Source organism: Electrona antarctica, assembly GCF_951216825.1.
Source record: "Electrona antarctica genome assembly, chromosome: 23".
Classification (NCBI taxonomy): Eukaryota; Metazoa; Chordata; class Actinopteri; order Myctophiformes; family Myctophidae; genus Electrona; species Electrona antarctica.
The window spans coordinates 22,262,364-22,286,893 of NC_136804.1; the positions used below are offsets into that span (position 1 = coordinate 22,262,364).

Sequence of the window (24,530 nt, forward strand, 5' to 3'; positions counted from 1 at the left end):
ATTATCTCAAATAATAGCGATTAGACGATTAGCCTGTCATAATTGTGGCAGGCCTAATTGTAACACTGATGATTGTGGAGCTGTGTAATATAAACTACCATGCCGCAACATGATGCATGCATGAATGCAGTGTCTGAGTGTCTTATCACATAGGTGGAACACGACACCTCAGTTGTGTACTGTATGCCCATACACCCTTGTGACCCTTATCAGCATTGGTGTGTGACTGAGAAAAACGTGATATGAGGCACCTGTGCCTCACTCTCTTTTTGGCTGTTCCTTCACTTCTTTATTTTCTCTGTCTCTGTTGCCGTCATAACAGATATGTACGTGTAACGTGTACGAGTGTCTGACTAACACTCAAATTTGAAATCAAGTTATTTTGGACTGAACTGCTCTGCGGCAATGATGGCCTCGGCAGTTTTACTGGATAACAAACATGACTTAAAACGCACACAATCTATGTTAATGTTCTCCACAGTAGGGGTCTATAATTCTGGCACATGTAAAGTTCAGACGTGTGAACCGAATGCGTTTGTGTGTGAGCTGAGCACACATGCACAGCAGGACTCCCAGAGGAACTGGATTGACCTTCAAGAGAGACAGTAGCACACACAGAGGTTGAGGGACAGGAAATGAGCGAGGGAATGAATGTGTGAGAGTGAGAAGAAGAGAGAACTTCTATCAGTGGATGGGTCGGGTGTGTTAATATGCCCTGCAAAGAGGCAGAACCCTAGGATAGGACATTTGACACATTTCTTTGGCTTTGATGTGTCAAAAGTGGAACGTCTAAAATTGCAATAAGACGAGGCATATTAAATGATGGTAATTTAAAAAGCTTCGGTGTATTTCAGCTATTAGTCTCTTCTGTTCCGGTTTAAGAAACGCAGTCGTACAACTTGGCTTCTGGTAAAGCAAAGCTTCCCCAGAATGAATGAATATGCTTCGTTTTAGTTTCATGGTACAAATAATTTATTGTCGCCGTCCATTCATAAACCACATTTAAATGTGTTGTGTCATCGCGTCCGTCTATCTACAAGCATTTTGTGTTTATATTCTGTTCGACATTGTGCAGAACGGAGGCCAAGAAGCGATTTGAAGCATCAGATTAAACAAATGGCACAACACATTTAAAAGTGTTCACTCAGTATCGGTCAGTAAATGCAAATTGATGCAGCTTAACTGTGAAACTAACTAAAGTTCTAAACAGCAACACTACACCATTAGGCCTTGTATTGGAGAATAGGGCTGCAATGATGATAACTGTTACAATTATTCTGTCCTACACTACAAAACCAAATGTGCAGTAACTACGTGGGGAAAAATTGACAATATTGGGTAAATACGTGATATTACACTAATTGTAAACATGTTCTTGAGGTAACTGTTTATCCCCCAAAACCATGAAGGCTAATTTGACCTTTGGGATGCACAAATAAATCTGTGTCCAAAAACATAGTTACTGCACTTTGGCTATTTGTAGTAACTGTCTGACAGCCTTTACCAAAACACAATGTTCTCCAACTTGTGGTTTTCAGTCACAGCGTAGTTACAAACAAATGTGTGCCGTTTTCCTTCAAATTCATGCACAGTAAATACAGGAGAAAGCAACAGACAAGAGCCAGAGCAATAGACAAGAGCCACAGGTGAATTGAACATGTATGTACAGTAACATAGTTCCAGGCGACACAAGTGTTAGTTCAGCAATTAATTATTTCATGTACTTCTGTACAAGTATATACTATTATATATACACAGTGTTAACTTATACAGCAATGAGCATAATAGATGACTTGGACATTACACACTTAAATACTTTACATAATACAATAATTATTTTCCTTCCCAGTGTCATCTACAATTCTACACAGTCATCTCTCCACAGACATGCTCCACCACACCCAGTTCGAAACCGGGTTCCCCCAGAGTTGGTGTCGAAGTGTCATTGAGCAAGACTCTGAACCAATAATTGCTCCCGATGTGCAGGTTGGTGCCTTGCATGGTTTCCTCCGCCATCGTGTGTGAATGTAATGCACAATCTCTGTAAAGCGGCGTGCCTTGGATAAAGGCGCTATATAAGTGCACCATTTACACCCCCATAATAAACTAAACTAAGAAAGCCAAACGGAGCTAAGACATCCGATATAACGATAGGGCTCATAGGTAAGTGCACCAATAGGATGTCGACGTCGGTTTCCAGCGATAGTTTGTTCCGCCCCTCTCTATGACCAGAGAAGCATAGGGCTCGTTCAGGCTATAGGTTAGCCCCAGTTCTGTAAAGAACACCAGTAACGTTGGTGAGGGGTCTTTGGTCTGACTCCCCATGTTATGCTGCGTTCACACTGGCAGATACAAAGCTACACAGCGTATTTGTAGCTTTGTATCTTTATAGCTGAAGATGAAGTTTTGTTGTAACTTTTGCAGCAGCTACAAACATCGGATGTATCTTTGTATCTTCATGTCGCTGTGCTTTCATTGAAAATGAATGGTAGACTATCTTTGTATCTTCCCGTGTGAACATTTAGGTGGGATTCACTCCGAGTCCGATCGATTCGAAATGTTCCCAAATACGGTTGCCTGGTCCCTACTGGCCATGATTCACATTGGCCTTGATTCTTTCGCTCCCGAGTACACTTCCTTCAACTGTATTCAATGCTTTCACATTGCAGCGATCCGTAACCGAGTACACTTCAATCGGTCCCGATGCAGTTCCGGGAACGGTCGGGTGATCGGCTCTCGGGAACGGTACGCAGCAGTCACACTACCATCTGCCAAGTGTGCATCCTGGACCATAGTGTGAATCCCCCCCCCTAAGCCTCCCTCCTCTCTGGGAATATATTGAGGCCCAGCTCCACCAGCGCTCCCAGCAGAACGCTCCACAGGGGCACGCAGACGAAGGTGAGCTTGAGGTCGGCCAGCCTCTCCAGCTTGGCGCACAGCGTCAGGCAGAATGCCAGCTGCAGCAGAGTGGCTGTCAGGTACCACACACGCACGCGCAGGTCCGGCGAGCCGTTGCGCGGGTCGTAGCCCGGCTTGCAGCGGCCTGCCATCTTGACGGCCAGCATGAGCAGGAGGATGCCGTCGAACACCCACACGGGGAGGAAGATGAGGAACCAGTTCCACTGCACCTAACGGGATGGAAGACACATGTATCAGTGGTGTGAAGTAAGTACTGTACTAGTACAAATTTGTGGTACTTTTACTTTACTCGAGTATTTCCAATTTTCAATACTTTTACTTCGACTCCACTACATCCCAGAGGGCAAAAAAAGAAGAAAAAAATTAATTCCGCTATTTTTTTAAAACAACAAGTAAATTTATGAAAATGCCAGTAATTTCTTGGTATATTTCAAGTTATTCGTCATATCTACCCTGTGCACTTTTCCATCACGAAGCCTCAAAGGCAAACAAAAGTATTTTCTATTGATGATGTTCCAATTTCCAACGCCAAAAACACAATTTAATCGTTAATCACAATTATTTGTGTGACAATTAATCGTCAACTTAAATGTGCAATCGTGACAGAGCAGTTAGTTGGTAAATGGTAAAAAATGGTAAATGATGCATTTATATAGCGCATTTCTCCAAGGCGCAAAATTGTGCATTACATCCACGGTTACCATCCAGCCACTCTACCCCTGAGCCACCACCGCGGTTAATGGTTACCTTTCCATCCAACTTGAGCACCAGCATGATGAGAAACACCAGGGTGAATACCCATGTCAGCAGAACCCTCTGAGCCAGAGACATGATGGTAGAGCTAAGTTAGACCTAGACACAGAGAGAGAGAGAGAAGAATAGAAACATGACTGATGGTAGATTTGCCTAGACCAGAGAGAGAGAGAGACACCTCATCTGCACAGGCAAGGAGCGAGCGTTCCGACGGCGATATCATGCGAAACAGCATGTAGATCTCAACCAATAAAAGTTGTGTGGAGCCGCGAAACCTCGCTCAAATATAGACTCTCCAAGCGAATATAGGAGTGGACGACGTCGCTGCACGGAGCGTTGTCGCTCGCAGTACGTCAGGACCTTAGAATATAATATATACTCTAAGGTCAGGACAGTTACAACGAAAAACATGTATTCTAATGAGATGTCATCGTTTGCTCGCATCGCTGGCAGTGTAGATGAGGTGACAGACAGAGAGACAGAAGATGCTATTATCATATTACCAGAGACATGACTGATGGTATACTATACTGCATTCAAATATCCTTTTATATAGTGCCTTTTTTGCTCCATGTCCTGTCCTCCATTTTTTTGTAGCCCGTTTCCAATTTGAATATTATGTTTCAGGTTTCCTTTGCTAAGCTTAATGATTCATGTGCTAAATAAACTTGCATTACCTTTACTATGTTTATTATGTGTTATTATCGACGTTATGTAAGATAATAGCAATCTCATGGGCCAAAGAACAGTCCTATCGATTCGTTCATCATCCCCCCCCCCCCTGCAAACTGTTAATAAAGAATTCAATCAATCAATGTCTGTGGACTTTTGGTGACAATTATAGCAAATATAATAATGCACTGTTTTGTGCAGCTTTCAGATAGTTCAGGGCAATGTGGAAAAGGCACAGCCAGCCACTACTAATGAATGATCCACTCCAGTGGTTTTCAACCAGTGGTCCTTGTGGAGGGGGGTTGCAGGTGGTCCCCTTGTAGCTGGTGGACCCTAACAAGTGTAATGCTTTATGGTGTGTCCACACTCTAGCCCCTCTCGGGACCCTACGTTTAAGTTTTCTGACATTTGGAGGACTTTACACGTAGGGTCCCTCTCCAGTTCGTAAGCCCACAATAGGACACATCTGTACATAACCTCCGTTGCGGCCGTGCTGCGCTTTTTTGATTGGCGCCTCCAGCGCCAGGTTGGCTAGCTGCACGTCCCTACGTTCCTGCCTCTGATCGCTCTGTCGCCACTGTAGCCAGTGTCGATGCTGGAGGCGGTACAATGGGATGTCAATAAGGACGTCAAGGAAGGAAGGAAGAGAGAATTTCAGAGCTGCCAAAACGGTCTTCTGCGCCAAAAGGAAAATTCTCCGACGTTTCCGTTGTCTCCTATAGCTCCTATATGCTTCTTTTGAAACATCTGACCCCAATCAAAAAAGCGCAGCAACGGAGGTTATGTACAGATGCGTCCTATTGTGGGCTTACGAACTGGAGAGGGACCCTACGTGTAAAGTCCTCCAAATGTCAGAAAACTTTAACGTACGGTCCCAAGAGGGGCTATCCACACTCCACAGTTAACAGTTTTGTATTGAGTTGTGCTTGAAATGTACTGTAATTCTCCAATCTGTTAATAAATTCTTCAATCAATCAATCAATCAAAGCTAAATGATGGAGAGTAGGTAACCAAATTAAGAACCATTAAGAGTGTAAAATGAAACCAATTTGTTTTTATTCTACGCTCTCAAAAGTTCAATTAACAAACAAACATCTAAATTAAGTCTACACAATTAGAGAATGTAGAAGGATTGTTATTTTGACCAACGTTTGCCTGTTATCTCTCCTTATGGTACCAACATCAACACAGTGGACAAAATAGTCCAAGTCTTGGGTCTGAGAGGCTAAAAATCTCATCAAATGGTGGTCCGTGGCTCAAATGCAGAATAAATAATGGACCTTGAAATGAAAATGGTTGAAAACCACTGATCCACTCCATGGCATGATGATCATTCACGTTGACGATTCATTCATAATACATGTTTTCATTGAAGGTTGACCACCACGGCTAACGTTAGCTTAATAGCTTATTTATTGCATTGTTGTTCATAACAACGACCACTTTATTATTACGTACCGTAATTACCTTATTTTAAAGCGTGTCCAGGACGAAAGAAGGGCATAATTTCTGTGCCAAATGGAAACCCGATCAATATTTTCTAGCTCATCTTATGAAGCGACAGTTGAAACATAAACAACATAACGTGCTAACGGACGAAACGATGTAGCATTTAGTTCCGTTATGTGCGTTGACCCCGCCCATCAAACACGCGGATTGGCTGTCTCTTTTCCGTTACTGTATTCCGTGGCCGTCATTGGACGCCCAAATATCGATCGTGCCAAATTCCTACCGTAAACCGAGTATATACGCGCATTTAATGATTTCAAGGCTTCCATGTAATCAGAGCCATCTAATCTCTTACTCTGTGGCTCTGTAATACGTCTTTATCGCCGCAAGAGGTGAGTAAAGCACTGTGACTTTCACTGACATAACATTGAAACGTTTATTGACACATGTAGTATTTTTCCCACCACTGTAATCCTTTTCATTTCTATTGTGTAATCCTAATCCATCAGGACAACTGGGTATTGTTCAATTCAATTCAATTCAATTCAATTCAATTCAATTCAATTCAATTCAATTGAGCTTTATTGGCATGAGAAAACATAAGTTTACATTGCCAAAGCAAATGTCAAAATCATAATAAAAATGGTTAAAATGTATACAGTTGGAGGGGGGTACAGTACAGCATTGTCTAAACAGAGCTATGTCACATTGCGTCCTTATATACATGTTATACCCGTTGGGTATAAAGATGTTTTGAAACAGATAGGAGCAATCTTTTTTTCTCAAAATTTAAAAGACTATTTAAATAGTAGCCTTCTAGCCTATACAAAATAATTCATAATAATAATAATACAATTAAAAGTGGACAGTGGTTCCCAAACCTTTTAGCCCATGACCCAAAAGATAAATTAGATTTTTTCTCGGGACCCAAACTAGTGAAAATAGCAGATCTACAAGAGATCTTTTTAATATATATATTTTTTTAATGTACGAAAAAAATTAACTATTAAAATGATTGAAATAACCTTGTTCAATTCATCAACATTTAGAGACGTACAAATATACACTTCGATATAGCCAAAGAACAGAACAGGAATTCATCATATAACTGTCATATAACTGTCGGACACGTATTAAAATAAAATAAATGTTGTTGCGTGTTTACAGCGTTACTTTCGGCCCTGGTTTAGTGAGTTCGAGTAGCGTTTTCACCCAACGGTCTGTGACTGACTGACTGACTGACTGGGGGCAGAAAGAAAGAAAGGGAAAAGACTGAAGAGATCACTTCACACAAAATATCACAGACCAGAGAGAGAGAGAGAGAGAGAGACCACCACCGCTCACACACACATTCAGTTTTCAGTTCACACACACTCACACAACAATGGAGCTGTTAGGTTCCACGACGAGCCGTGCTATTATTACAGTTTAAATCCACGCGTGTGTCTGTCTGTCTGGAGGAGTCCACGAGGTAAGCCCCGAATTAAAGCGTTATTATTATGTATTACTGAATCATGTTTGAAGCAGCACTGGTCAGGATGTCATGGTTTTTTTTGTGCTCATTTTGGACCTCAGCTCTCTCTCTTTGTACGGCGGAGGAAGGGTTAGCTTACCCACCGTTAGCTTCTTCTTAGCTCCTCAGCTTCTTCTCTGCATGAAGCTGTAAAAAAAACAAAAAACGGGATTTGACCTTAGTTGTTTAACCATGCAGCACAGTCTTTCTCTAGTCTATTTAACTGGACGTGACGCTAGCGATATTATATAACTGACTACCAGTTTATGGATTTAGATTATGGACATGCAAAGTTTCCTTCTTCCATCTGATGTATATCCAGTTATTGTTGTCAGGACTCGTTGCTGTTTTGGTTGACTTTAAGATGTGTGTGTGTATGTGTGATTATAAACCGGTTATTAGTGTGGCAGATTATTGATGTTGCAGACAGTATGACATGATATTTTATGTCTATGCATATTCAACATGGACCTTAATGGTCCATGTTTTACTGTCATAAAATATCATGCACTAGAGTACTACTGGTCCAGTAGTAGTCTAGTTAGTACACACACACACACAGACAGACAGACAGAAGGACAGACTGACAGACTGACAGACAGACAGACTGACAGACAGACAGACAGAAGGACAGACAGACAGACGCACGCTACCAGGCAGGCTGACTGGGTCAGATCCATATCCATCCCCCCACTCTCTCTGAGAAGAAATGCTCCTCTGCAGTCATAATCAATCTGACCTCCTAGTTAACCTTAACAGTGGTGGAACCGTGGAAACTATTAAAGTGCATTTTGAGATAATCTTTTACTTGAGTATTTGCGATTGTCAGCACTTTAACTGCTTTTACTTATGCACTGCATCTCAGAAAGGTCTCAGAGGCACTTGCCCATTGGGCAAAAGTAAATTGTCCATTATAAAATCATAGGTAAAATTTGAATTACCGCTTAAATTAAAAAAAAAAATCCCCTTCGCTTTCTGGGGCTGTGCGATAAATGTCATACCTCAATGTTCATGCAAATACCTACATAGCTATGAATATGACTATTAATATGTATTGACACTTGTTATTTTTTTATTGTGTAGCAGTGTAGCACTGCAGCCAGTGGCTTATCTACAGTAAGGGGAGGACAGGCGTCCGCCTCTCCAAATCCATTTTCTGCCTGGCCAAAATCCAGACCTGAGACCTGAGCACTATTAGTGGACAGCGGATTGGCCGTTGCGCGTATAGAGCACGACCCTCAATCACCCATTCAAATGCAAATGCATGCCTTTCAGCCTTTGTATCCTACTGTCTGGCAGGTATATCTCTTTGAAAACCTTTAGTGCTACTGATTGTGCACGGGACGACGACAATTAACACTGTCACATCTTGCCTGCCCAAAATGTAATTCCTGGAAACGCCACCGACTGCAGCAACAGTGAAAACAGAACATTATAGGTAAACAGTGCTCTTATTTTCCATTCCACAGAGCAGAAGACAGAGCGCTCATGGCCACGTTCAGGTGTTTAGACAGACTGATATCTCGTGTTGTGTTTGCCCAGTCGGGTAATCTGAAAGCAAACTCCACCTGCTCCGAAGGTTTTATTTACCAGGCCAGGTGGGCAACCCTTAGTGTCAACGCCTGCTGTTAGATGTCTGTTATAGTCTTACGCAACCAGGCATCATAATCACACAGCCATACATACATACATACACCGCAAAAACACTGGTGAATGTTTACCGTGGACTGGCGATGGTGAGTGAGTTTACTGCATGTGATGTGAGGTTCCTGTTCATTCGTAACGGTTTGTATTTTAGATTGCTTGTTTAAGTGTTAATTCACATGGTCTGTTGGTGGTGCAAGGAATGTGTGTGTAATGTAAATAGGTTTTTAATGTAATGGGTCCTGGGACCCAGAGGTGGACTTTTAGACGGTCCCAGGGACATTTTATGAGTTCTACTTCAACAACGTTAGAGTTTTATGAGTTCTACTTCAACAACGTTAGAGTTCAGTACAGTACAGTACTGTGTGTGTGTGTGTGTGTGTGTGTGTGTGTGTGTGTGTGTGTGCACGCTTGTATATAGCGAGCACTATGGTGTTGACAGATAAGTGGAATCCCTGTTGGTTACATTGTAGACAAACCAGTGTCTGATTACAGACGACGAGTCCTTTTATTCACTTTCTGTCTGTTTCCCTCTGTCCATTCTATGTCTTGCTGGCTCCCCCTATCCATCTGACCGCCATACTACCCAACCCCCCCCCCCCCCCCCCCTCTCTATCGGAAACTGTTTGAGCGAATCGTGTGTGAATGAATGTGTGCGTTGGTTTGCATGAATGGCCCGTAGTTGACTGCAGTGGTTCAGAGTGTCAGACAGACACAGACCTATATTGTTGTCTCTCTCTCTCGTGCTCGCTCCGTTGTCTATTTTGGTGTTTTCTCTCTAGTCTGATGATGAAAGTCATCAAGGCCAAAATAAAGCACCCTTTTATCGTGATCTGTACTAGTCCTCGAAAAGGTCATCCTCCTCCTCCTCCTCGCTTTTATTATTATTATCTCATCGTGATTAGACTGCTGCAAAAGTCATCCCCCGCCAAGCGCCGACCAGCTGCTCCAAAAAGCACATGATGGGCCTTTAACCGATTCAACAGCATGTCCTAGCCTTTCTGCAGGGAGGGGGGGGGATTGCCTGAGATTTTAGATTTGTGTGTGTGTGTGCGTGTGTGCGCATGTGTGTGTGTGTACAGAAGGCCCTTTAAAAATAGAGGGTCAATACAAAAAAGAGGCTGTGTGTTCATAATTTGGGTAATATATGGCTGACCTCCATGTGATGAATCAACAATGTGAGTCAGGCTACCCTACCCTCTCTGACACACGCATCCATGTCTCACACACACACACACACACACACACACACACACACACACACACACACACACACACACACACACACACACACACACACACACACACACACACACACACACACACACACACACACAGTATTTCAGATATCTCACCAATCACCATACAGTAGGAGTGCTTGCAGTACTTCATTGGGTGTGTGTGTTGTCTCTGATTATAATTTTAACCATTGCTTTTAAAAGTGATTTACTAATAATACCAGAAGGGCTATTGAGTTTCCTCACTCTTTTCTCTCTCACACACATGCATGCACAGTCGCACACACTTCTCACTTCTCACTTTTAATCTCAAATCAAATGTCTCATTTCTATATCTCTCCATAGAAGGAGTCGTTTCAGGACACACACACACACACTGTGTGTGTGTGTGTGTGTGTGTGTGTGTGTGTGTGTGTGTGTGTGTGTGTGTGTGTGTGTGTGTGTGTGTGTGTGTGTGTGTGTGTGTGTGTGTGTGTGTGTGTGTGTGTGTGTGTGTGTGTGTGTGTGTGTACTTACTTTGCCTCTCTCATACACACGTGACATACCGTAAACTACAGTACACACAAGGGCACCTTTCTCGCGTTGGGTATCAAATGTAATTTTGAAATGTTGCTTTCCCAGACACAACAATCTTCATCATGTGTCTCTCTCTCTCTGGGAGAAGGAAACGACAGCAGACCAATTCCAGCTGTAACTCGACAGGTCCGTTTCACTAATCTTAGTTTATTTTTAACCACTTCTTAAACCCTCTAGTGGTTAAAAATAGACGGAGAGAGAGAGATGAGAAAAGACAATGAAGAGTGAAATATGAGTGAAAGATGAGAGGTGTGTGTGTGTGTGTGTGTGTGTGTGTGTGTGTGTGTGTGTGTGTGTGTGTGTGTGTGTGTGTGTGTGTGTGTGTGTGTGTGTGTGTGTGTGTGTGTGTGTGTGTGTGTGTGTGTGTGTGTGTGTGTGTGTGTGTGTGTGTGTGTGTGTGTGTGTGTGTGTGTGTGTGTGTGCGTGGGTGTGCGCGCAGTGGTGGAAAGTTACTAAGCAACTACATTTACTTACTACAGTAATAAGTACTATAATTGAGTACCATTTTGAGATATTTGTACAATTATTTGACAACTTTAGTTACTTTGTAGATTTTGATTATTTAATATTACAAAAAAAACATACACTAACCACTTCAGCCCTGTATACGTTTTGGCCATTTGAAAACGGACAATATATCTATCTGTGAGATCTGCTATTTCCATCACTGTGCATGTGCATGCTGTGTGACTGTCTGGTGTGGTGTACAACAAGACATTACTTTGGAGCTCACTTCTGCAGTGCAGACATGCATGCACAGTCAGCAGCTGTGTGTGTGTTTGTGTGTGTGTGTGTGTGTTTTCAGTTTGTCTGTGGTCACTGGTTTCCTCTCCCTTTCTCACACACACACACACACACACACACACACACACACACACCCCCCACTTCTCCATTCTAAAGTATATGTGACTGACCAGCTTGCTGTTCTATTTGAGTACACTGTGGTCGTCTCCTCCGCTACGGTGTTCAGACGGCAGCCAATTGGATATGCCCGTCTCACTTAAAGGGGCATTTATTTCCCTCCGTCTGTCTGTGTCTGCCAGCCTCTGTGGACACTGGACAGACTGCACACTTTGAACCAGTGATTTTGTCGACTAAATCTATGACGGAAAATATTCATCGACTACCTTTTTTCATTGACGGAAAAACCCCCCCAAATAAAAACCATGACTAAAGCTATAAATATACTGACAATTTCGTCAGCATATAAAAACTAGACTAAAATGTAAGGGAGGGAGGGACTAGTGGAGAAGAGATCCAGTAGAACTAAATGTTAGGGAGGGACTAGTGGAGAAGAGATCCAGTAGAACTAAATGTTAGGGAGGGACTAGTGGAGAAGAGATCCAGTAGAACTAAATGTTAGGGAGGGACTAGTGGAGAAGAGATCCAGTAGAACTAAATGTTAGGGAGGGACTAGTGGAGAAGAGATCCAGTAGAACTAAATGTTAGGGAGGGACTAGTGGAGAAGAGATCCAGTAGAACTAAATGTTAGGGAGGGACTAGTGGAGAAGAGATCCAGTAGAACTAAATGTTAGGGAGGGACTAGTGGAGAAGAGATCCAGTAGAACTAAATGTTAGGGAGGGACTAGTGGAGAAGAGATCCAGTAGAACTAACAGACAAATACGCATATACAAAGAAATGACTGACATTCATTATTTTTATACTTAAAAAAATAGTGGAAATAGCTGACCTACAGGCTTACAACGCCTAATTTATGACATTTTTTTCAACATTATGAAAACACGATTATGACAAATAATTGCGATTAGACGATTATGTAATAATTGTGACGGGCCTACAAAGTTTAAAATAATAATTTAGCTGATACTGGTACCGACAGACATAATTCGTTTTTGTTGTTTTTATTTCCCCCTTTTGTGCCAGGGAAACTAATACATCTTCAATACAATACAGCTTGGTAGGCTGCAGATAACTAACACACCAACAAGGCCAACCCAAAATGTATGCTTATCAACATCAGATAAATATCGGCTACTGCCATCAGTTTAGAGACGTAGAGTGCCTGCGTTTTTGGACGATTATTTAACACAAAAACATAGATTTATTCAGAATAGAGACGTAGAGTACCCAGCGTTTTTTGGACGATTAAAAAAAAATCCCTAGAAACAAACGGTGAAAACAACTGCAGCGAAAGAAAGAGCCCTGCATGTGTTTCTACTTTCTGCAGGTAAACACAGCCACACACAACATAGTATCCTACTATCCACTACTGAGAATGTATGGCTGCGAGCCTGCTGAAGGAATGAGTTGTAAGAAAGAAATGTATTTATTTGTTGTGTAAACAGCAGCAGCATGTCGGGTCATTGTGCTGTGAGATGATCAGGAACACATTTGTTGTAAATTTGTTTATAGCTTAATTGGTGCAACAAGACCTGAGGGGGGGGTGTGTTGGGGTTGGGGGGAGCAGTAATACTCATGGAGGGTCTCTGGGTGTTACATGATCTGTCAGGGAATCACCCTGGTTGTGGTGGCACACGAGCGCACACACACGTGCACTTTTGCCCCAGCTCCAGGATGTAATCAGGCCCCTCATGAAATATACACAGAACCCTGTGATCGAGAGAGAGAGAGAGAGAGCGCGCACATGGAAGAAAGACAGATATAGAGAGTGATAAGAAACGGTACAGGGACAAAAAGTGGGGCAGTGAGAGACGGATAGGGTAGGTAGGGATGAGTCAGTGTTGCCTAGTAAAATTATCTATCACCACAGTGGCTCTCACAAGGGCCCACTTGACAATCCTTAAAGTGATCGCCGGGTTGTTATAGTAACTGCATCAAAAAATCGATTTTAATTTCAAGAATCGAAGAATATCGAAATGAAAACAGCAACATTGACTATGTATCGTATCTTATCGTTTTGCAATTGAAATAATCAGTAAAAAAATTTGTGTGTGGTATTTAGCAATTTTTAGAATACAAATGAAAAAGAGGGGTTTAATTACTTAATTAGTAATTACTTAAAGCCACAGTAGTTGGCTCCAGGTGCCACGTTTTTGAATGTAGCAATGTTCAGCAACTACAAACTAAAGACAATAAATATTTCCATGGACAAAATGAGAATCGTGTGAGGATTCTTGTGTAGGAAAAATCGAGATTCACATTTGAGCAATCAACACTGATGCCTACTCAAAGCAAAGGAGTGTGACGCATGCCCTAGAGGGCTCTGGCGAGTCCTTTCAGGGTAGATTAAGGCTGCTGGCTGTAACGTCATCATAATATCCTGATGCATGACATGTTTGGATACGCAATACGCATCCAATCAACTGTGAATCAACTTTCAACAAAGGTGACGCCGATTTAAGCACCGTTCACACTGACCGAGCGCCGTAACCATTACGGTAATTAAGTTAGTGTCCAGTTGTCCACGCTGTAGAACGATAAAGAGTTATGTCCTGACTTGAGATATTATGTAAACACACTTAAGAGTGTATCAGACAGACACGCACACAGCACAGTCCAGCTGTGTCAGAGAGCCCACACAGAGGGGGGGCGAGAGAGAGAGATCTCTGAAAGATGGGATTATATAATTATCATGGATAAATATGACCGATAGTAGTCTCTTCATCTCCGTTAACAAAGCCTCCAGAGGGTCAGTGAGGCTGACTGCATTCCAGATGTCCTTCTGAATGATTTTGAATGGTTGTAGATGTTTCTATCGTTTATAAAATCGGCGCTGAAATGCCTCAACTAATGGTTGCCGTTATGGTTGTGATGTGCACGCTGAAAGCGACATATTTATAACGATTGTTATTGTACTTTGTGTGAAAATGGTGGGGATGACAGGAACTGATAAAAGTCAAATTCGTATATTCTACAGCTTTGGGCCCATGGCGATTCTTTTTTTAGAATATTCGAGTAGATGTACAGTTGCTGGCCAATATTGATGACATCAGGGATCTCCATATATGGGTTTAACTGCGACAGCAGGTCGCATTTACTATGACATCAGGGATCATCATCTCCATCCCTGATGACGTCACGTGATGCCACGAGACCTGGGCAGTGGGCACCATATATGGGGCTTGCCTGGGAAGAAAATGGAAATTAAGAGTTGACATAGTACATGCATAAACTTTCCTTAATGATTATACCTGGTTTCAGTATTTATTAATGATGTGTTTTCTCTATTATTAAAGTTATTGTAGCGGTCAATTTGTATTGGGGGAGGGGACAGGGCGGGGGGCGCGAGACATGGCCAAAGCATTTCCGGGGATCCCCAGCCAAATCGTTGAGAACCCCGCCCTGAACTAAGGGACAAGAGCATACCTTTCCTCTATGGGTTGATATAATAATACAACAAGGTCGTACTGAGTGCAATCTCTGCCACAAAGAAAGGAACTATGCAAACAAGCTTTTCTTTGCTTTTCTGGCACATTGCAAACCCACACACGCACAGTAAGCTTGCACTCACAACAAAAGTGTCTACATATACAAGCAACAAAGCGGCCAGCAGTCATTAATTTCCAACTGATCGAGTTGGAGTGACGACGGAAAACGTTGAGTTTGTTTATTGATAGTTACGGCATATTCGTAACGGAACATACAGACTACATTTGAGTCAACTCAACTCATCACAGAATGTTCAGAAACTTAACCGTGGTCTATTATTTCTCCCGTTTAATAACACCAATTGCTATTGTATTTTATATCGTTTTATTTTTGATTAGTCACCTTGACAACGATGTACAGCTTGTAAGGAGTCGAACCAGGCATTCTTGGAATGATCAACATGGCTAAACGTGTGGGTAGCGTGGTTGGTATTCACCCTTGCTTTGAGTTGCTTAGTGGATTGGATGAAAACAAGACATATTGGCCATTTTTTACACTTTATTAATTTTACACTCAAGTATTAACTCAGTAGCAATTGTAGAAGATCTATACGCAGCCAATTGGTATTATTAAAGGGAGAAATAATGGGCCAAAGTTAAGTTTCGGAACATTTTGTGAGGAGTTTATATAGGCTACTTTGACAGCAGCGACTGGTCAAATATCATGCTCATACTACATGCATGGTTGTATGGCTGTACAGCAGGGGCGCCGTCAGGCACTCAAAAGTGCAGGGACAATTTATTATTAATATATTTTGCGGGGGGGGAGAGATCATAACTCGTGTAGCTCCAAAGACCTATAGATGAGTCCTCGGCTCCTCAGAATTTAATTAACTAACTATATAAGCACTAGCTGGTTGAAGACTAGATTGTAAATATTAAAGTAATTTCCTGACTTTCTATTTAATAAGGGACATTCAAGCTCATAGGCCTGCTCGTGAAAGTTAGTTCAGAACTTTATAGCCTACATGAACCATTGGATTGCATGAACATCACTTAATTTGTAATAAAGAAGTCAGTATAAATAATGAACATATTATAGATAATAAATTATATGATGGACAAAATGATGGACCCAAACACTAATGGACCTATGAAATTGGTTATCAGATCCGAGTGTAAAAAAAAAAAAAAAAAGACGCAGAATGACATTAAATCATTAAATCGCATGTTTTCACCTCAATGAATAAAGTAATCCACACTCACAGAGTCACACCATTGAGTCCACAGAGGTTTGATGCATTTTGTGCGTGCGTGCTCTCTCTGCTTTCACTTTAACTGACAGGGAAATAGCCTAACTTTGTTGTTGTTCCCCCATATATTTGGCTGCAGTATTCTGATCTGATTCCCTGGTCAGCGACAGCCAGTCACATGCAGCAGCACTTGATCATTCCCAAGCTCCTGCTGTTTTCACACTTAGGCTACTACAGCCAGCATTAGCATACATATACAAAGAACGATGATGGTTGTGTATTAGCTTGTCTGACGCCTTCAGAGAGCAACTGCAAAATGGTCCTTGCAGCGAGAGGCAAGCATGCAGCCGCAACAGTGTTAACCAGCACCGGGCCAGATCCATAGTGTCCATTTGAAGGACAGAATTATCGCTTGTGTGGGACAAGTGGGACGGGATGGGTGTGCCTGTGTGATGTCATACCATCATTAGGCCCATGACCATGGGCCCATGACCATGGGCCTAATATTGGCTATCATTTTGTTATTAAACCCCTCTGGCGTCTCACATTTTTGTTTTAAAATGCTAATTTTAAATGTTTTCGGCTGGGGACCCCCGGAAATGCTTTGGCCATGTCTCGCTATTGATCCACTGCATGGTCTACTACTTACTTCTAATAACCCCATAGGTCACTCGTGTGTGTGTGTGTGTGTGTGTGTGTGTGTGTGTGTGTGTGTGTGTGTGTGTGTGTGTGTGTGTGTGTGTGTGTGTGTGTGTGTGTGTGTGTGTGTGTGTGTGTGTGTGTGTGTGTGTGTGTGTGTGTGTGTGTGTGTGTGTGTGTGTGTGTGTGTGTGTGAGATGGTTGTTGACGGTGTGCTAATTATTGATTAAAGTGGTTTTGACGAACCAGTCGTACCAGTTCACAGTGGGACATACGCCAGGGTTCTTCTTGTAACTATTTTGGAGAATCTCTTCTTCCCCGTTTCAGTTCTTCCCGCTACTTCCGCCGAATTCCAGCAATGCACTCTGCAGCATGGGTCTTGCCCAGCGTGCTTCTCCCCAATCTGAGCTGGGTTTAGGCCTGTCACAATTGCAGTGTATTTCATAATCACAAATTCACAATTATTTGAGATAATCGCAATTATCTTTGCGTAATCGTCAAGTCAGTCGTTTCCAACAATTTTCAAAAATAGCAGAAATAGGCAGATCTACATTCTACAAGCCTTACAACGTGTTGTACACTTGTAACTTGTATAGAACTATTTCCGCTATTACAACGATTGTAAATGTTTTGGTTATAACTTATTTGTCATATCTTCCCTGTGCAGTTTGTGATTACGAAGCCTAAAAGGCAAACACATTGTAAGTTGTAGCCTATAGGCAATGCAAAAAACACAATTCAATTGTTTATTTCTGTGACAGTATATGTATGTTTGTGTGACAGCCTATCTGTCGAGCCCATATGCAGCATGGAGATCACACGCACACACGCACGCACACTGTGTGTGTGTGTGTGTGTGTGTGTGTGTGTGTGTGTGTGTGTGTGTGTGTGTGTGTGTGTGTGTGTGTGTGTGTGTGTGTGTGTGTGTGTGTGTGTGTGTGTGTGTGTGTGTGTGTGATTTTGGTTGGTAAGTTATATGTTGCAACTCTCCCAGCCATGTCCTCATTTTGTTTTCCAACATGAATTATAGCCTGGCACTGTGCGTGCGTGTCAGTACGTGCGTGCGTGTACGTGCGCATGCGTGTTGTCTCTGGGTAACACTGCTCTTAGGAAGAGACCACAATACAGATTGTACTATGTGTAATCTGCTCATGTCTCTGTCTGTCTATATGTCTGTCTGTATCTGTCTGTCAGTGTAATATATATAAGTCACTGTTTTTTGGGGGGATGAGACTTTGCACCAGCTTAAGTATCTCGGGGTCTTGTGACTCTTGTTCACGAGTGAGGGGAGGACGGAGAAGGAGATCCGCCGGTGAATCGGAGGGTCGGTGTTGCAGTTGCTGTGGTGTACTGCCCTGTTGTGACGAAAAGAGAATTGAGCCAAAAGGCAAAGCTCTCTGTCTACCGAGCAATCTTCGTTCCTACTCTCACCTATGGTCATGAAGTGTGGGTCATGAGCGAAAGAATAAGGTTGCGGATACAAGCGGCTGGCTGGCATCTCCCTTAGAGATAGGGTGAGAAGTGCAGTCATGCGAGAGAGACTCGGGAGTAGAGTCGCTGCTTCTTCGCTTGGAAAGGAGCCAGCTTAGGTGGTTCAGGCACCTAGTACGGATGCCTCCTGAGCGACTCCCTAGGGAGGTCTTCGGTGCACGTCCCACTGGGAGGAGACCCCCGGGGCAGACCAAGGACCAGATGGGAGGATTATATATCCAAACTGGCCTTGGAACGCCTCGGGATCCACCAGGAGGAAGTTACTAATGTTGCTCTGGAGAGGAGAAGTCTGGGGGTCACGTCATGTGAATTCCTGTGTCTGTGTTTATGTTAACAGTGGGTGGGAATGGAGAAAGTGAAGGAGAAACATTATAAATGGTGGGAAGCTCTCTCTTTCTCTCTCTCTCTCACTCTCTCTGTGTGTGAATTATCTAGATGTAACCGATTTAAGTGTACTTGGATATGGATCGCTGCAATGTGAAAGCATTGAATACAGTTGAATGAAGTGTACTCGGGTGCGGAAGAAGATTCAAGGCCAATGTGAATCATGGCCAGCAGGGACCAGGCAATCATATTCGGGGAATCAAACAGACTCAGTGTGAATCTGCCCATAGAGAGAGGAGAGGAGGGGTGCTGATAGGAATCTTAACTGGCTGAGAAGAAAAATACATCCTGTTACTGCACGCACGCATGTGTGCGCGCGCACACACACACACACACACACACACACACACACACACACACACACACACACACACACACACACACACACACACACACACACACACACACACAGAGAGAGCCAAGGCGGCCTGTGTCTGTATATTAAAGCAAACTGCTTACTTCCTGCTATGTGTCAGGAAGAAGAATAACACACACACACACACTCTCACACACACACTGTTTGAGTTCAAACAAATGCTACTTTCTATTTTAAGAACTCACATTCTTTGAAGGTGGCACAGAGACATAATGCATTGTGAGTGTGCACTAAATACTCACTGTGCTACACACAACAGACAAACATCTCACACATGCACACACACACACACGCACACGCACGCGGTGGGAGGTGACTGTGTGGGAAGTGTTCCATTACATTATACAAACACACCTCTGCTTGTTTGAAGTGCGTTGAGTGTGCGTGGTAGTTGATTGGTTGGTCGGTCGGTTGGTTGCCCTGGTAACACCATGTAATAATTTCTAACACCTTGCATTCACACTAAGGACTCCATGGTGGTCCTGATCCGTGTTTTACAACCACCCCCCTGACAGGCTTCGCTTGCATGTGTGCGCCCACCTGGCCCTGAAAGTCAGGACAGGAATAGGAATTAATTTAGTCACTATTGTCAATGTCACCTGACAGTGACATTGATGGGGGACTGATTGTTGATGGGCCACATGTGGGCTGATGTCACACTGCATATCAAATTGTCTCGTCTACACATCGTGCGGAGTCTTTTTTTATTCTTGAACTATCACTGTTTTTGGTCCGGCGCCCAGCCTAATAGCTTGTAGGTGTGTCTTTTTGGCTGTTTTTCAGCCTCTTTTGCCACAGGACAGGAATAGGCCCATCATTCACAAATACTAGGATATGTATTATTTGACATAATTGCATTTGCATTTTTTTTGCACAATGGTTTCCATTCATCTGCCAATATTAATATTTAATGTTATTAAATGTTAAATAGTAACAAAGTATGTTGTGTTTATGACAATATGTAATTTACTGTAGTGTAATATGTTGCTTATTATTGTGTAATACTAATAATACATGATATGGCATGTTTTACTGTACCACAATGTGTAATGTGTATTACCGGTATAGTGTACTAATTATACATGGCTTCACATGAAGTCATACTCAGTCAAAACTAATCCGTTCCGATTTAGCAAGCCTGTGCCATTGGTTTGGAAATAAAGCCTATGGATACTATAATACAAATAAAAAACAGTCTTGCTGCCTGCTATTGAATCTGTTTCATAATCATAACCAAAGTTACAAGAAAGAGCGGCGAAACGAGCACACACAAAAGTAAAAGAAAAAAGAGGACAGGGCGGATATATAACCAAAGTTATTTAGAAAGTTATTTAGACCCAAACAGGTTGGGTCTACTGATTTAGGTGCCCTGGCAGTGCCACCATTCCAAGCTCGTAAAACTCTAGTGACACACTGCAATAAATACTGTTCCACACTGTGTGTGTGTGTGTGTGTGTGTGTGTGTGTGTGTGTGTGTGTGTGTGTGTGTGTGTGTGTGTGTGTGTGTGTGTGTGTGTGTGTGTGTGTGTGTGTGTGTGTTCTCAGGAAACAAAAAGTACAGATTAAATAAACGGCTCTGTGCGCGCGTGCACGCGTGCATCCGAGTCCTGTGGAAAAAACATAGAACTGAATGGAAAAAGACGAGAGAATCCGTAAAAAGAGAGCGACAGTGAGAGAAATGAGAGAAGGACACACGCAGTCAAAGAAACTAAGAGAGGGGCAGAGCTCTCTGACCTGATCTCAGCTCTTTGACCTGAGATCAGATTCTAAAAATGTTCTCTACATCCTGACACTTTTCTGAAAAAGCTATGTTTCTATGTCAGTGGTTCTTCGATTTTTCAAAAATAGCAGACCTACAAGCTCGTAGCGCGCCACTCGGTGGCGCGCTATGAGCTTGTAGATCTGCTATTTTTCAATAGCTAAAGCATAACATAATGCTAACACCAAAAGGGGTTCCCGCCCAAAATGGGTTAACATTCTGTAGTCCGTGCCTTTCGTACAGTCACCCACCCAACCACAGCTAGAAGAACAAGACCCACCCATGGCTGGCGACGATGCCCAAAAGTTTCTGGCTAGTATGAATCATCAGACAGGCAGCAACCACATCCAAACAGCAGCGGCAGAGCCATAATTAAGCCTAGACAGGCTTAGCAAGACTACGGAGAAGGGGAAAAAACAGTGCACGTGCATGTCTGTCGGCATATTGGTATGCATGTCCCACCGGTATTGTGTGTGTGTGTGTTGATTTTGGCAGCACATTTTGATTTGGTTTTAGTCATAGTCTTTTGAATAGAATTCTGTTGAGATTTAGTCGTGTTTTAGTAATCTGAAAAAAGTCTTTGTTTTGGTTTATTATACATATATGATTTTAGTCGACTAAAATCTACAGTTGATTTTGTCGACGGAAATGTATTTCGGCGGGCCTTGATGGCGTCGTGATGGCAGATTTTTCGTTTGGTTGCATGCTGACAATTCATAGCCGATCTACAAGCTCACACAACGCAACATTAGTCCCTCCCCAACGTCTGTTTTTTGGTTGTTGACGAAATTGCCAGTATATTTAGTCATAGTTTTAAAACTTTTAGTCATCATGGCTTAGTTTTTTTTTGGTTTTCGTCAGTGAACAAATGTAGTCGACGGACAAAATGTGTCATAGTAAAGGAAATCAACACACGCGTGCTCGTGTGTGTGTGTGTGTGTGACGTGTCTGTCTCTCCCTCTCGTCAGTGATCGGACACGCCTCCTCTCTGCCAGGTGGAGGTGTATATATATAAACCTCATTACTCTGTCACTCACAGCCCGCCCTCTCTCTCTCTCTCTCTCTCTCTCTCTCTCTCTCTCTCTGTGCTGTTGTGTTGTGTTTCAGTCTAAGATGACCTAGGCGAGGAACAGGGAAATGTTCATGGCTTCTAAGGTGAAAGATGCTGTCGTCTGGTACCAGAAGAAGGTAAGACAGACTCCTTCCTTTTCACCTCCTGTGGTATTAGCTATAGTTAAGCCATTTAGACCTGACACTAGATTCTACAAAATGTCTTCTAAATCCTAACAGTTTTCTGAAAAAGCTATGTTTCTATCTATGTCAGTCGTGCTCAACCTTTTTCATGTCCAGGACCCCCTGATCTGTATTTGGCTGCGGACCCCCATCTGAAAATGTGTCTGAAAGAACACATATTCACAGATTTGTGCACGATTTTTCCAAAATAGCAGACCTACAAACTCATAGCAGATCTGCTAGTTTTCTATAGCTAAAGTATAACATAAATGCTTAAAACACCAAAAGGGGTTCCCATCCAGAATGGGCTAATACAGTAATACACACATGCTGCATTCACACTGGGGCCGATGCAAAAGAGACAAAGCCACACAGCGTATTTGTAGCTTTGTTTCTTTGTAGCTGAAGTTGAAACCAGCGGAACTTTTTGTTGTAGCTGTGTAGCTTTTGCAGCAGCTACAAACGTCTGATGTAGGCTACCTTTGTATCTTCATGTCGCTGTGCTTCCATTGAAAATGAAATGTAGACTACTACTACTACTGTATCTTTGCACCTGCCCATGTGGACGCAGCCTTGGTCTACGTCAGTGGTTTTCGACCTTTTTCATATCTGCGCCATCTATTATCTATTCTGCATTTGAGCCACACGGACCACCATTTGATGACATTTAGCCTCTCCGACTCCAAAACTAAAGAATATTTTGTTGTCGTTGGATAAGACTTTGTCCACAATTCCATGCTGTATTGATGGGGTATGTATTGATGGGAAGAGGGTTCACATGGAACCGTACGGGTCCATTTGGTTCCATGTGTACACTCTCAGAGTTAAGGGGGTCTTTCCAAATAAAACATTTGAGAACCTCTAGTACTAGTAGACTATTAATGTGCCATACATAGTGTCAGAGTAAATGATTGTCATACATAATTCTAAATAAGAAAGAATAAGAAAACCTGGGGACTTAACATTCAGTAAGTGGGTGTTATGATCAAAATAAGAACATTATAATGGTGTGTAAAAAAGAAAAACAATCTAAAATTTGCGTGCGCATTGTAAGCTTGTAGATCAGCTATTGTTTAACGTGTAAAAATAATTGTCAGTCATTTCTTTGTATATTTCAATTATTTGTCATATCTGCTCTCATCGTTCCAATGTCCACTGCCAAAAACACAATTAAATTGTTAATTGCAATTATTTGTGTGAATTAAATTTGTAAAGGTGACAGCCCTATTCTCTGGTTGTGTTTACCTGTACTGTACTGTACTGTACTGTACTGTACTGTACTGTACTGTACTGTACTGTACTGTACTGTACTGTACTGTACTGTACTGTACTGTACTGTACTGTACTGTAATAATAGTGAAGGCAAGCTATGCATTATTTAGTTGGGGACCCCCTAGGCTGGAACGTCTGCCTGACACCTCTGCAGTGTATATATACACTGTGTACACCAGTGTGGTTCCCAAACCCTTTCATGTCAAGGACCCCCAAATTGACACTAATTAGCCCACGGACCCCCATTTGAAAATATATACCAGGGACCCCTCCATAAGAAGATTTTTACGGCTCTAGCAGTGATTTTCAACCTGTTTAATTTCAAGGACCCCCAGTTTGACATGCATTAGTCTATGGACTAGTCTATGGACCAGTCTATGGACCCATGTCTATGTTAATAGCATTTCTATCTCTGGGACCCCCAATTTAAATTGTAAAATCTATGTTAATTTAACTCTGAGAGCGTACAAATGGAACCAAACGGGTCTGTTTGGTTCCATGTGTACGCTCTCAGAGTTACAGACCCATAAGGGTCCATTTGGTTTCAAACTATCATTTAGCTGGGGACTCCCTCAAGGACCCCTGGGGGTCCCCGGACCCCACTTTGGGAACCACTGGTGTACACTATGGAGCATTACCTCTACTTTCTACAGTACCACCAGTCCACCACACTGTGCAGTACTCATGCAGTACCATCAGAATCAGGAGCCTTTATTTCCATGACATGTAAACATGTTAGGAATTTGGTCTGGTGGGACAGCAGAGTGCGGTTACAACGTTAGGACAGGTGCAAAACAGGACAAGACAAGTGTGTGTGTTCAAGTGTTCAGGTCAGAACTACTACTTACTTTGCACTGTGACTAGAGGCCAGTATTTCTGCAGTATTATGCTGCGTTCACACGGGCTGATACAAAGATACAGTCTACCATTCATTTTCAATGGAAGCACAGCGACGTCAAGCTACAAGGCAAAATGCACTATACTACCTATGCAATGCAACTCATACAATAATACAGTGTTCCCTACATAACACTACTCGCTTTTTTTTTTTTTTTACATAGGAGTGTGC

At 42.5% G+C, this 24,530-nt stretch overlaps 2 protein-coding genes across 5 annotated transcripts in view; one reads left to right on the forward strand and one right to left on the reverse strand.

The window, feature by feature from the left end:
* Positions 1 to 970: 970 nt before the first annotated feature.
* LOC306916445 (transmembrane protein 60-like) lies at positions 971 to 6,005 on the reverse strand. 2 transcript variants are annotated; one of them, XM_079494296.1, is made up of 3 exons: positions 5,812 to 6,005; positions 3,667 to 3,771; positions 971 to 3,128 (listed from the first exon to the last, which is right to left on the reverse strand). In XM_079494296.1, exons 2-3 carry the CDS (start codon positions 3,748 to 3,750, stop codon positions 2,811 to 2,813), a joined length of 402 nt encoding a protein of 133 aa, XP_079350422.1. In that variant the 5' UTR covers positions 3,751 to 3,771; positions 5,812 to 6,005; the 3' UTR covers positions 971 to 2,810. The 2 variants fall into 2 exon arrangements, with proteins under 2 accessions (XP_079350422.1, XP_079350423.1); XM_079494297.1 differs by having other exon boundaries at positions 5,803 to 6,005.
* Positions 6,006 to 7,048: 1,043 nt separating this feature from the next.
* The window catches only part of LOC306916195 (protein PHTF2), a 54,923-nt gene continuing 37,441 nt past the window's right edge, over positions 7,049 to 24,530 (forward strand). For 2 of the 3 annotated variants that reach the window (XM_079494004.1, XM_079494006.1), the window contains exons 1-2: positions 7,049 to 7,264; positions 22,064 to 22,144. In XM_079494004.1, coding sequence (XP_079350130.1) covers positions 22,094 to 22,144 — 51 coding nt within the window. In that variant the 5' untranslated portion in view covers positions 7,049 to 7,264; positions 22,064 to 22,093. The remainder of the gene's footprint in view (positions 7,265 to 22,063; positions 22,145 to 24,530) is intronic. The other variant, XM_079494005.1, reaches the window with a different exon arrangement.